The 12,850-nt window shown below is 44.9% G+C and overlaps 2 protein-coding genes across 6 annotated transcripts in view; one reads left to right on the forward strand and one right to left on the reverse strand.

Moving 5' to 3' along the window:
• Window positions 1-247: 247 nt before the first annotated feature.
• PTRH2 (peptidyl-tRNA hydrolase 2) lies at window positions 248-5,844 on the reverse strand. Of its 5 annotated transcripts, none has more exons than XM_066574525.1 (2): window positions 5,809-5,844; window positions 248-928 (listed from the first exon to the last, which is right to left on the reverse strand). In XM_066574525.1, the coding sequence occupies exon 2, from the start codon at window positions 919-921 to the stop codon at window positions 406-408; it is 516 nt and encodes a 171-aa protein (XP_066430622.1). In that variant the 5' UTR covers window positions 922-928; window positions 5,809-5,844; the 3' UTR covers window positions 248-405. The 5 variants fall into 5 exon arrangements, with proteins under 5 accessions (XP_066430622.1, XP_066430615.1, XP_066430607.1 ...); XM_066574518.1 differs by lacking the exon at window positions 5,809-5,844 and adding an exon at window positions 3,975-4,055; XM_066574510.1 differs by lacking the exon at window positions 5,809-5,844 and adding an exon at window positions 3,836-3,974.
• Window positions 4,027-12,850, forward strand: part of VMP1 (vacuole membrane protein 1) — a 138,675-nt gene continuing 129,851 nt past the window's right edge. Inside the window, exon 1 of the mRNA XM_066574480.1 lies at window positions 4,027-4,171. The gene's annotated coding sequence lies outside the window, so the exon portion shown is untranslated. The remainder of the gene's footprint in view (window positions 4,172-12,850) is intronic.

Genomic DNA, 12,850 nt, shown 5'->3' on the forward strand with positions numbered 1-12,850 from the left:
CCCTTCCCCAAGAACAATGACGGAATTTCTGTGGATGGGGTTTTACAAAAAAAAATTGGAAAAGCTAGACAACACATTATATGTCCCCCAGAGTGGTGCTATTAAGAAATTCAATGTGTTCCCCCCCCAAAAAAAACAAGCCCTCATATGGCTGTCAATGAGTTATGGCTCTTGCAATGCAACAATGAAAATCACTTCATCCTTAAGGCAAAAAAAAGGCTCGTCACTAATCAGTCAATCAGACACATTGGTTTCTGGGTTTTTGTTAACAAAATTGTAATCATCTACTCAAAAGTGAGATGCAAGTGGAAATGACAGCTGCTGGTAACTAAATCAGGGACGGGAGAAATAAACCAACACAGTGCCATAGCAAATATATTGAGATTGCCATCGTTCATTACAGAATCAATAGAGCTTTAAATGCCCAGTCACTTGGTCTATTAAGCTGCCTGGACCTGGTCCCACACCTAGGACTGTTCGGGTTCCAGGTGCAATCTGTGTATGACCAGCATCCTGTATGAAACTTATGGTTAATCCCAATTGCTTTGCTTGAGAGAGAAGTTCAATTAATGTGCCTTCATCTGGTGCTTTCAGGACTACTTTTGGTTGGCCGCAGTATTCCCATTGCTTGAGTAGTTCCGGATTTCTTTTCTGGAGCTGCTTGTAGGCGGATACGGCAGCATGTGAGCACTGGGCAGCCACCTTTCCTTTTCCCATTTTTAAATCATTCCGAACTACTAATACCATCTTGAAGTCGCCGCTCTCGCCCAGAACACTTGCTTCACTTCCCAAGTCGTTTCCTGCAAAGCTTGGGAGGTTTCGGGAGCGTCCATAGCGGCCACGCAGGCTCCAGCCAAGGAATACACCGCATGCTACTCCTGCAGCAAGTGTCAGGGTGCCGGGATGGGAAATGTACTCCATCAGGAATCTAAAAGAGAGAACCGCATGTACTGCAAGGTCAGACCTACACAGAAGGGGAAAGATCTCCGCGCAAGAAGCACATTAAGAAACAGCAGCCCATTGTCATCATTCACATTACCCTGCAGGAATTACCATCTGAGGGCTTATTTAGGCTTTACAATTGCCATGATTGCAATATCCCTTATGGGAAGAGGGAGAAAAGACCTTATAAACTTTATTCTGTGGGTCAGTACGATTACTACAATACCAAATTTATATACTTTTTTTGCTGTATTACTTTTAAAATCTAAAATATCTTTGGAAGAAGATACAATTATTTTCTGCCACCATCTACTGACAGCCATAACTTTATTTTTCCATTGACGTAGTTGTGCAAGAGCTCGTGTTTTTGTGGGACGTCCTGTAGTTTATATTTGTATTATTTTGGAGTACATATGATCCCTTTTTATTACATTTTTTCTTGCAGGCAGGGTGACCAAAAAAGAGCAATTCTGGCATCATTTTTCTTTCTATGTTCACCGTGCGAGGGAAATAATGGGTCACTTTAGTAGAGCGGACCTTTATGGACACAGCAATACCAAATATGTCTTTAGATTGTCGTTTTTTTTATTATAAATATGAGAAAAAAAATTTTTTTACTTCTATTACCTTTAATTTTTTCTTAAATAATTAATGACTTTTTTTAAAACTCAATTGTTTTTTTTAAAGTTTTTTTTAGTCCCCAGAGGGAACTAGAACTTGTGATGGTTTGATCACTGCTGCAGTATGATGTAATACCATAATATTAGGCTGAATGCCCACGGACGGGTCTGATTTTGACTGCAAAATCTCACAGCAGAATCAGACCCTGTGCCCCTGCAGTGACCCCCGCGTACCTGTCTCGTAGTCTTCTTTCTGCTCTGCAGATGTGCCAGCTGGACTCGCCGCGGGACGGACGGCTTCCATTGACTGCAATGGAAGCCGCCAGTTCAAGGCCCACACTGGAATAGAACATGCTGCGATTTTTCGCCATGAGCAGAAAATCGCAGTTGATTTCCACTTGTGGGCATGAAAAAGCGGTTTCCATAGCATATCCTATGTGGAGTATATGCTGCGGGATCTGGAGGCGAACACTCGTTCCGGATCCCGCAGTGCAAATATGTCCGTGGGCATTGGGCCTTAAACTGTACTGCAATCTGACAAGCAATCTATCAAGCCATGCCGCAAACTAAGCGCACGTGAGGTTTCCCGTTGAAACACTGCGCTGTCAGCCGCAGCGAACGATCAATACTATCATGAAGTTATGTAAAGTGGTTTTGATATAAAAACACCTCCCATCTGTGGCAAAATCGCATGTTGGCGAGCGCAATATCGGGCTGTGATATTGGTGATTAACCTGATTGTCTAGGTAGTGCATTCCAGAGAACTGGTGCAGCTCAGACATAAGAGGTGCAAGTTCCACAGGAAGCTAGTCTGAGCTCTTAAGCATTTTGTGCGCAGACACTCCACAGCAAATTCCGCCTGGTGTGGAATAGCCTAAACCCTCATGCACACGGGCGGAATTTGGTGCGGAATCCAGAGCGGCTGTTCCGCTCCGGATTCCGCATCTGTAATCCTCCATAGCATACTATGGTAAAATGATTCTTCATGCACATAAGGGGAAACCAATTGTGGTTTCTGCTTGTGGATGAAAAAAATCGCTCCATTTCTCTGCAGTGTCAGCACGGATGGCTTTGATTGGAAGCCAATGGAAGCCGTCCGATGCACAGCCCATCTACAATTGATACTGCGGCTGGGCCACGGATTCTGTGGGAAAAGTAGGAGTTTGAAAAAAAAAATCTGTGCTTTGCATGTGCGCCAGCCGACACTTCTGCATACATCCGCAGTACAGAAATTCAAGACACGGACTGGTACGCAGGGTCACCGGCCAATTCCATGTGGGATTTCCTATTAGGAATCTATGTGTGTCCGTGGATATGAGGCCTAAGGCCGCCTGCACATGGCTGGGTCAGATCCCGCAGTGGAATCCGACCCTGTGCCCAGCCGGTGACCGCTGTGTATCTGTCCAGATTTTTCATATTCTGTGCTGTGGATGTGCCGGCCGGCGCACATGTGCAGTACAGATTATTATGCGCCGTCGCTAGGCAATGATGCGAATCCCACGACCTTTCCACAATGATGATTGCAGAAGGGTTGCGGGTCAGACATATTTCATTGACTTCAATGGAAACTGTCCGCACGGAATCTGGGTCACAATAGAGCGTGCTGTGATTTTTTTCCTGAGAGTGGGAAATCGCAATTGATTTCTGCTAGTGGGCATTCCGTAGCATGCTATGGGCGGTATTTGCTGCGGAATCTGGAGGCGGACGTCTGTTCTGGATTCCACAATGCAAATCCGCCCGTGTCCAGCCGGCCAATAACCGGAGTTTTGCAGCAGGGCCTGTCACTTTTCGGCTATGGCCCTGCTTCTCCCTCGTCTGCCAACATACCGGCGCTCTCTTTTTAGTTGGGATCCTTTGAACCGGAACGAACTGGAAACAAACTGCTAGAGATGGTCTATACGTAGTGTGTGTGTGTGTGTGTGTGTGTGTGTGTGTGTGTGTGTGTGTGTGTGTGTGTGTGTGTGTGTGTGTGTGTGTGTGTGTATACCTACATACACACACACACACTGCATCCATGAAAAATGAAAACTATGCTTTCTGGTTCAGTTCTGTTTTGCTATTAGTTTCATATAAAAATAAAAGGGCTGCTAAAAGCGGCAGCCACAGGCTGATGTGAACACGGCCTGATCTTACCAACCACAAAGCAGACCGCAGCTTTTATTTGTGGCCACTAGGGGTCCTCACCGAGTGGGGAAGGGATAGGAAGGAGCAGTGGCACCGCTGCCCCCTCACAACCAGGGTGTCCACAACTCTGGTAATAGAAGAGCCCTCACCGGCGCCCAGTCCGCCCACGTTGGGTTCCGTTAGTCACTTCCTGATTCTACGTGTCGCATTCATATGACGTCACAGACGCTTCTAGGTTATTTTTTTTAGTTTCTTGTTCCCGCTGGTCGCTATTCGCTCGGTATTTACTATAGAACGGGGGGAGCCGGCAGCTCAGAGACTCAAGCAACGAGACGGAAACACGACACAACGGCCTCGGTTCCTTCGCTGTGACGTCCCATCCTGATGACGTATAGCCCAGTGGGCGGTGCTGAGAGCCGTGACGCGACTTCCGGTGGAGTGACCCGGCTAGTGTGACAGATCGCTGGCTACAGGCACGGGAGGAGGTGAGATGTCTGCTCCTCGGGGAGACAGTGAGCGGTGTGGGGGTGCGGGGCTCCTGGTCACATGGGAGATGCGCCATGCTGCGGGCTGTCAGCTCCTGGGGTGCAGGGAGATGTATGAGGGGCTCATCAGTGTGCTGGTGGGTGTCAGCAGGAGGTCCTGTCTGCTGCAGGACTGTTACTTTGTATTCACATGGTTTGGGCTCTGCAGATCTTCTGACAGTGACTTATTCCTTGCCATGTATGACTGGTTACACATGACCGGCAGTCAGCTGTCATCATCCCCCGGTCCTCCTCTAATATGTCTGTTCTGATCAGCTAACTAGGAATATAATGTATCTATGTTCTTCCTAAATGAAGGTGTTTTTCTTTTAAAGGGATTGTCCAGGGTCAGAAAAAAGTCTTTTTTCTTCTTCTTTCAGGCTGGCAGCTGAGCTGCAGTACCATAGTCAGCCCTTAGGCCAGAGTGGTGCTCTTTCTGGAAAACATCAGACTTTTGTTTTTTTTCTGATCTTGGACAAATACTTTAGAGTACCTGTACTTGTGCTTGTCATGTCAGTGTTCAGACCCCGCTGCTTTCCTGCAGCGCTCACCTGAGTGTTGTGCCCCTTCAGCTGTCCACACCGCCTCTTGCTCCTCTGGACCGCTGAAGACTGACACATAGAGGTCTATAGACCTGTATGTGTCCATTATCAGCTGCCAAGGGCAGCGAAGACAACCGAAGGGGCACGCTGCCCTCCTTGTTACGGTTGGCAGCGGGCATCTGGGCACCCACATCCCCACTGATCAGAATTTGGACTTTGTCATTCTGATGTGTCAAAAGTTAATAAAAGTGCAGCTAGTCTTTAAGTCTGAAAATGAAGTTCATTAAAAGTAAATGAAGTGTATTGGTGTGATAACGCAGGATATTACTTAGATCTGTTTATTGTATACTGTTAGTGTATAGTTGTGTTGTGTTATATCACCATGTGCTTGTACAGTCATCTATAATGCCAGTCGGACCTGAAGGCATCCATATCATGCCCTGCCATTCTTCTAAACCGATCTAGAAAAATAGATCAATTAAAGGGAATCAGTCCGCTGGAACACGCTGTCCGTACTGCAGGCATGATGTTATAGAGCCGGAGGAGCTGAGCGGACGGATATATAGTTTATGGGGAAACATTCAGTATAACTTGTATTTTATGCATTTATATCTCTGTACATTCTGAGCTGAACAGTCCAATGGGCGGAGCCATCAGTGATTGACAGCTGGTCTGTGTATGCACAGTCATTCATACATACCTATCAATCACTGATGGCTCCGCCCATTGGACTGTTCAGCTCAGAATGTACAGAGATAGAAATGAATATAATACAAGTTATACTGAATCTTTCCCCATAAAACTATATATCATTCTGCTCAGCTGCTCACGCTCTATAATATCATGCCTGCAGTTTGGATACCATGTTCCAGCTGACGGGTTCCCTTTAATGGGTAATGAAGATACTGTGCAGTATTGTTGGAGGATTACACTTAGGCCTCATGTCCACGGGGAAAATCGGGCCCGCTACGGATTCTCCATGTAGAATCTGCAGCGGGTCCCTCCTGCCCCGCGGACATGAGCGCTGAAAATGCAAATAAATGAGAATAAACTTACCTCCGATCCGCTCCGTTTCTTCTCTTCGCGGCGGCGTCATCTTCTCTCGTCGCGGCCGGATCTTCATTCTTCGGCTCGGCGGATGTGCACGATGACGTCGGTGACGTGCCCCGCGCATGCGCCGGGCCGAAGCAAAATGATCCGGCCGCGGCTGAGAGAAGATGGCGCCGCGGAGACGAGAAGAACCGGAGCGGGTGAGTAAAATATGATTTTTGTGTCCCGCGGATCCGGACGGCTTCCATAGGCTTCAATAGAAGCCCGCGGGAGCCGTCCCCGCGGGAGACCCGCATGAAAATGGAGCATGGTCCAGATTTTTTCATGCTCCATTTTTTTTTAAATGCCTTTTATTGACGATCCGCGGGTATTTATCTACCCGCGGGTGGTCAATGCATCCCTATGGGGTGCGGATCCGCGCGCGGGAGATCCGCTGCGGATTTTAAATAACATTTTGCCCGTGGACATGAGGCCTTAGGGTGGCTTTGCATGAGACAACTATTATCCAAATAATTGCTCGAAGAGCAACTGCAAACAAGACCCATTCTGTGTAAACATGGCCACCAGCAGGGTGAACAAGTCATGTGGTCTGTAGGCACAATCAGAGGTACTTGAATGACTTGTGAATAAATTTGCACAAGATCCCCTCTATGAATATGTCAGCAAACGAGTAATGAGCGATGAGCACTCTGTGTAGAAGCAAACAAACAGCTGTCGTCTGAACGCTTCACTGACTCTTCTGGACGATTCTTGCTCAGTATCTGCAGAGACTCTAATCCTAAGGCCGGGTTCACACGAACAGATTTGAATTGCCTATTCCGTTATTGCCGTCTGCGTGTATGATATGCGTTAATACATCGGCATTGAAATGCATTGACTTTCGCCCATTCGCGTTTAGGAATTGGGGATTCTGTGAACGAAAGAAAAATCGCAGTATTCACTATTTTACCGCAGATTCCACGTGTATGAGCTCCATTGATCTCTATGGATGCGTTTGATCTGCAGTGCATACACAATTAACATTACGTATGGATGCTGATATTTATGCATGGTGCTAGGAGATCAGATAACAAATGGTATAAAGAAAGCAGGAATTTGTGGGCAGACAATGCAGGACGGAGTCTGGGGAGCAACACAACCATCCAGACTGCTCTCTGCAACCTCCGCTTGTTCTTCTGGGCTCTGCCTCCACAAGAAGAAGTGTTTGTTTTTTATAAAGTGGTTTATACTACTTCCAGAATAAGTAGTATAAACCATCCGGGCCTGGAGAGCAGGATCCGTCCTGAAGGCTCTCAGAACATCTCACCACAACAGCACAAGAGAATGTCGCCCGGGTAATGGAAGCTGTTTCCATGGGGTTGGCCAACTTTCTGATCTCATTCCCCACCTGCGATCTTTCTTCTGCGCAGATGACATACTGTCCTTAAATGTATATCCGTACGGAAAATTGCACGCATTCACGACCATATGCAATTCGCTTCTGCGGTCATACGCAGGTCTTCCACTGCCAATATCTGCAAGCGGAATGCTTTTCGTTGTGGGCCCGGCCTAAGGGTGAACGTTCTGCTAAGTGATGCATACAAGTTGACACGTCGCTGAGGATATGCCTGATAACCATCTTGAGTTCTTTATCTCATGTTAGAGCTCATTAGTTTTTCCTGTGTGTTCAGTCAGAACCATCAACGTTTTCTTCTTAGCTGTCCATGGATGTTACATTTTTGTTCACGGGTTGAGCCACTTTTTATGCAGTCCACTTCCAGCTTGATGTCTGTGTGGCCGGGCAGACTATGGAGAAACAACCAAAGAACCCGGTAGCTTGATAGGAAGTAGTCATTTCAAGTTCTAGACGGATTGATTTTTTTTTTGTAATTATTCTTTTTTTTTTATAGCATTAAGGGGGTTTTCCATCCAGTAATATTATGCCTTAAAGGGGTTTTCCAGGCAGCACCCGCTTTCAGTACTGGGATATACTGGGGTCGGAACAGAAGCTAGGTGTGGTGGAGAAGACTGTGGGCCCCCTAGGCTATAGGATCCAGTGGCAACTGTTGCTTCTGACCCTTGGAGCTAAACCAGTAGAAATGACCCCTTTAATGTTGATAGATGATGGGTAGGAGAATTTTTGTAAAGATGTTAGTTATGCAATGCATGTGAAATAAACTGTGTAAAGCAGTGTACAGAGCCTCAGGAGGCAGAGGTTTCTATCAAGTTTTGCTTTTTCTGTACTATTAGGATTTTGCAACTTTGCTTTTTTGCCTATAACAAACGTGGTTACCTGGAATATCATAAAAATAAAATCATGGGTTTAGATGAGCCTTTTTTATGACCTCCGAAGGGGTTGGTGGTTGTCCCGTGCAGGGCGTTCTTGCTCTAGTTCTTTTTGAATTGTTAGCATATAATAGCTATGAGATGTACAAAGTGCAGGTTTCATGGACACGTTTCACAGGTCAGGTTAGTCCAGGATTAATACTGCACATTAAGCAGTTATGTTGATTGATAAAGGTTTCTAAAGAAGTAATTTCCTAATTCCTTAAAATGGATTTAGGCCCCCAACCTGTTATCCAGGAGGATTATGGGTTTGTCCAGCTATTAAAACTTTGGCTGATTTGGAGCACAGCTCGTGAACACTCCCCCCACCCACCCAATTTGTCTGCATTGTGATGTACGTTAATGTAGGTTTTCAAGAGTTGCATCCAAAAATTCACAATGCTTCCATAGGTGAAACATTTAATATTGACGGCCTATATTGATTGGGTATCTTAATGATAAGTCAGCAATATTTACAGTGCCTTGGGAAGGTATTCACTACCCTTGGTGTTTTTCCTGTTTTGTTGCATTACGGTCTGGAATTAAAATGAATTTTAATTTAGACTTAAATTATGGAATGAAAAAAAACTTGTTTAAAAAATAAAAAACTGAAAGGTTGAGCGCTTATGGATTCGCCTCTTTTCCTATGAAGCCCCTAAATAAGGTCTGATCCAACAAATCAACTTCAGAAGTCACAGACTTAGTTTAATTCAGTCCCCCTGTGAAATCACTGTTACATGATCGGTCACATGATATTAGTATAAATACACCTGTTCGCAGTCCGTTATACCACTAAGGCTGCTTGTCCACGGGCGATTGTTCATTGCGTTACCCACGGCAATAATCCGGCCGCGGGTAGCGCAGTGCACGCTTTCCATGGCGTTGCTATGGAAAGCACAGCCGTGGCGTCCACGAGCGGAGATTCATAGCAATTTTCCGCTTGTGGTATCTAAATCGTGGCACGCCGTGATTCTCCGTGGTGAGCCTATCTGTTATATAGGCTCACCGCAGAGAGCTGACAGTGGCCTCCCTGCTCCCCCGCGGCGGAATATCGCTGGTGATATTCCGCAACAGCCGTGGACAGGGGTCCTAAAGAGTACCTTCAGTTTTCCCTTTTGGAGCACTCCTGCTCCGTTGGCTGTTTTTGGCTCCTTCCGGCAACTGAAGACTGCCCCATATAGCGCTATATGGGGCCGTCTTCAGCTGCGGATGGAGCCAAAAACAGCCAACGGAGCAAGAGTGCTCCAAAAGGGAAAACTGCAAGCACTCTTTAAGGAAGCAACATGTAGACTAAGGAGCTCTCCAAACAGGTCAGATACAAAGTTGTGGAGAAGTAGAGATTAGAGTTGGGTTCTAAAAAATATCCCAGCACCATTAAACTAATGTAATACTGTACAATGGAAAGAATATGGCAAAACTGCAGGCCTGACGAGACTCCTGCCTAAACTCACAGAACAGGCAAGGAGGGCATTAATCAGAGATTTAATAAAGACACCAACAATAATTCTGAAGGAGCTGCAAACATCCACAGAGGAGATGGAAGTAACTGTCTGTAGGACCACTATAATCTGTATACCCCACAGATTGGGCTTTATGGAAGAGTGGCCAGAAAAAAACATTGCTTAAAGAAAAACATATGAAAATAAATATGGAATTTAGCAAGCAGCATATAACAGACTCTCCAAACACATGGAAGATTCTCTGCCCTGAGGAGACTAAAATTGAACTTGTTGGCCATCATGGGAAACACTATATGTGGTGTAAAACCCATCACTCCTCATTACTCCAAGAACGGCATTCCCACATTGTAGCATGGTGGTGGTAGCAGCATAATGTCGTAGGGACTGCAAAACTGGTTAGGATTCAAGGAGAGATGGATGGCAGTAAATACAGAACAGTTCTTGTGGAAAACCTTTTTTAGTCTACCAGAGGTACCCTGTCTCCACGAAAATAACCCCTAGCAGGATTTTTGGGAGACTTGAAATATAAGCGCTGCCCTGAAAAGAAGCCCTAGCTGCATTACAATATAAAAAAAGGAATACATTACCTAGCACGCTTGGTAATGCCACAGCTCAGCCAATTCATAAATTCCGCCTCCATAACGCGAAGACTGTGGTTGGTTGTTCGACCACTGCTTGGCCAATCAGTGCAGTACTCAATGAACCAATCATAGCCATCGCATTGGTTCATCGAGTGCTGCATTAATTGCCTGAGCAGCGCTTGAGAACCAATCAGAGCCATCACTTGATGGAGGCAGGATTAATTAACGTTTTAAGAAGCACTATTTTTGACTGGGTTGGCGGTTCACCTTCTAGTAGAACCTTGAGTCTACACATATTGTCAAAACTACACTGGATAGGTGTAAGGGGAAACCTAAAAATGCTTTAGAATAGTCTAATCAAAACCTACACCTCAGTTTAACTGAAAATCTGCAGCATGATATGAATACCAACACAACCCATCTAATTTAAAGATTTTGGAGCAGTTTTTCCTGGACGAATGGGTAAAAATGCAAAATGCCTGTGCCAAGCTAAAAGAGACATACCCCAAGAGATGTGCATCTATAATTGCCACGAAAGGTGGCTCCACAAATCATTTAATCTCTGATGACAAATATCTATACGCATAAAGCCCCCCCTCCTTTTTTTTGGTCTTTGAGTCACAGTAAAAAAAAAAAAAAAGAAAAAAATCGCACCTTCAAAGTGGTTGGCATGTTGTGTAAATCAAATTGTACAATGCATCCAAAAAGATCCATTTTAATTCCAGTTTGTAATGCAACAAAACAAGAAAAACAACAAAGGCGTCAATACTTTTGCAAGGCACTGTATGTCCCGGAAAGCCTATTTAATAAGTGGTAATAGTTCATCCAAGTGTTTGCATCCTTTGTTTGTTCATTTATGGATAAAATGAAATAGTATGACTTATTATGGCATTTTGTATAGTGACTGATGCTGTATATTTTCTTGCTGTCCTCCTCTACTAGTTGGTTAGATGATAGAAACCGATCCCAGAAAAAGGGATAAGCATGTCCGTCTCCTGGGCTCTCAGGCAAATAGTGTAGTAGCCTATGCTGCGCGGCTTATTAATGAATGGCCATATGACACCACAGCCGAGGCCATCGGAGGAGGATCAGCTCACATTTCTGAGAGCGGCTGTTGCAACGGGGACTCAATATTAGCTGAAGCGCAGCGGGATGTTCTTGTTCCCTGTTATATACTGTCTCTGGTTACAGGTTGTTTATGGTTACTTCGTAGATTAGAGGGATCAGACTAAATCCAGCCACTATGTATACATCCTATTTTCAGAAGTGTCTGCTACGGGATGAACTGGATAAGCACTTCTAATGTGCCTGTGCTTATGTTTTAGCTAAATGTCACACAGAATTACATGCAGTCTATTTTATTTGATGTCACTACGGAGAGCAGAGTAATACTACTGAGTATTTCTAATACCCCTTGCAGTATAATAACCAGAGTTCCCCCCCCCCCAGCAGTGTAATGATGACACCCAGAACGCCCCCTCGGCAGTGTAATAATGACACTTGTAGATCCCTATTCCCGCAGTAATGGCGTTCCGGTGTCCCACCCTATCCCTAATCGGGCATCCCTCCCTAATCCCACATTTAGCTCTGTAAATCTTGCCCATTCTTTGTTGTCTATCATATTTACCAGGGCTACTAGTAACTGATTCACTATGAACATATGTGTAGAAATGGTTGGCCCAGGTCAACTGTCTAGGAATTAACACTGGTCTAATTGGCAGCCAATAAAGGGTGTCTTGGGTTAAATGTGACCTCAGATCTAAAGCCATCCACTTAATTTGTAGTTGGTTGAAGTATGAGCATGAAGTTAAGTAACAGTGTAAATCAGCACTAATGACATAGCAGACAAGGGTGGAGGACACAGTTGACCTTATATTATAGACTGTCATCTGCTGCCATTCCATCCCTTCTGGAAAATTCTCTGTTGTATCATAGGGCTGACACTTCTAGGTCAAATACTAGGTCATTTACTCAGAGCCTTAAACCGGCTCATTTCAGAGTTATGAGCCATTATAACTGGCTGTGTGTGTGTGTATATGTGTATATATCTAGTATCACAAGGGTTAGAAGACTCCAGTTGTACACGTAGAGCATCTTTTTTTTTTTTTTTTACCTTTTTTTATTTTCATATTGCGTTCATATCCATTCTCTACCTTTCCAGAAAAACACCTAAAAGCTGAAACAGTTCTTCACAAGCACGACTGGTTTGGTTTATAGGTTGAGAGCAGAAGCAGAAAAATCGTCCCTTCCCCACATCTCATCCCTAACTTCTTAGGGTAGGCACTAGAGATGAGCGAACGTACTCGTTTAGGGCAATTTCCAAATCGAGCATCGCTTTTTTTGAGTAACTGACTACTCAGGCGAAAAGATTCGGGGGCCGCTGGTGGTGAGCAGGGGGTTGCAGAGGGGAGTGGGGGGGAGAGAGAGAGAGCCCGAATCTTTTCGCCCGAGTAGTCAGTTACTCGAAAAAAGCGATGCTCGATTGTGAAACCACCCTAAACGAGTATGTTCGCTCATCTCCAGTAGGCACACATGTAGCGGGAAAAAGTCAGTAGCATTGAAAGGAATTAAATGTGTTTTTAAATAAACAATTATGTCATCCCGTTTTAAATCATCTGGAGTTCTAAAAATAATTTTTGCTCTAGAATTCCCAAATACTACCAATCAGCTGATTTCCAGTACAGTTATCCATATGGACAGCGC

Source organism: Eleutherodactylus coqui, chromosome 1 (assembly GCF_035609145.1).
Source record: "Eleutherodactylus coqui strain aEleCoq1 chromosome 1, aEleCoq1.hap1, whole genome shotgun sequence".
Classification (NCBI taxonomy): domain Eukaryota; kingdom Metazoa; phylum Chordata; class Amphibia; order Anura; family Eleutherodactylidae; genus Eleutherodactylus; species Eleutherodactylus coqui.

Coding starts and splice junctions, on each gene's coding strand:
- PTRH2 (XM_066574525.1), bottom strand. CDS start 921: ATGGAGTACATTTCCCATCCCGGCACCCTGACACTTGCTGCAGGAGTA.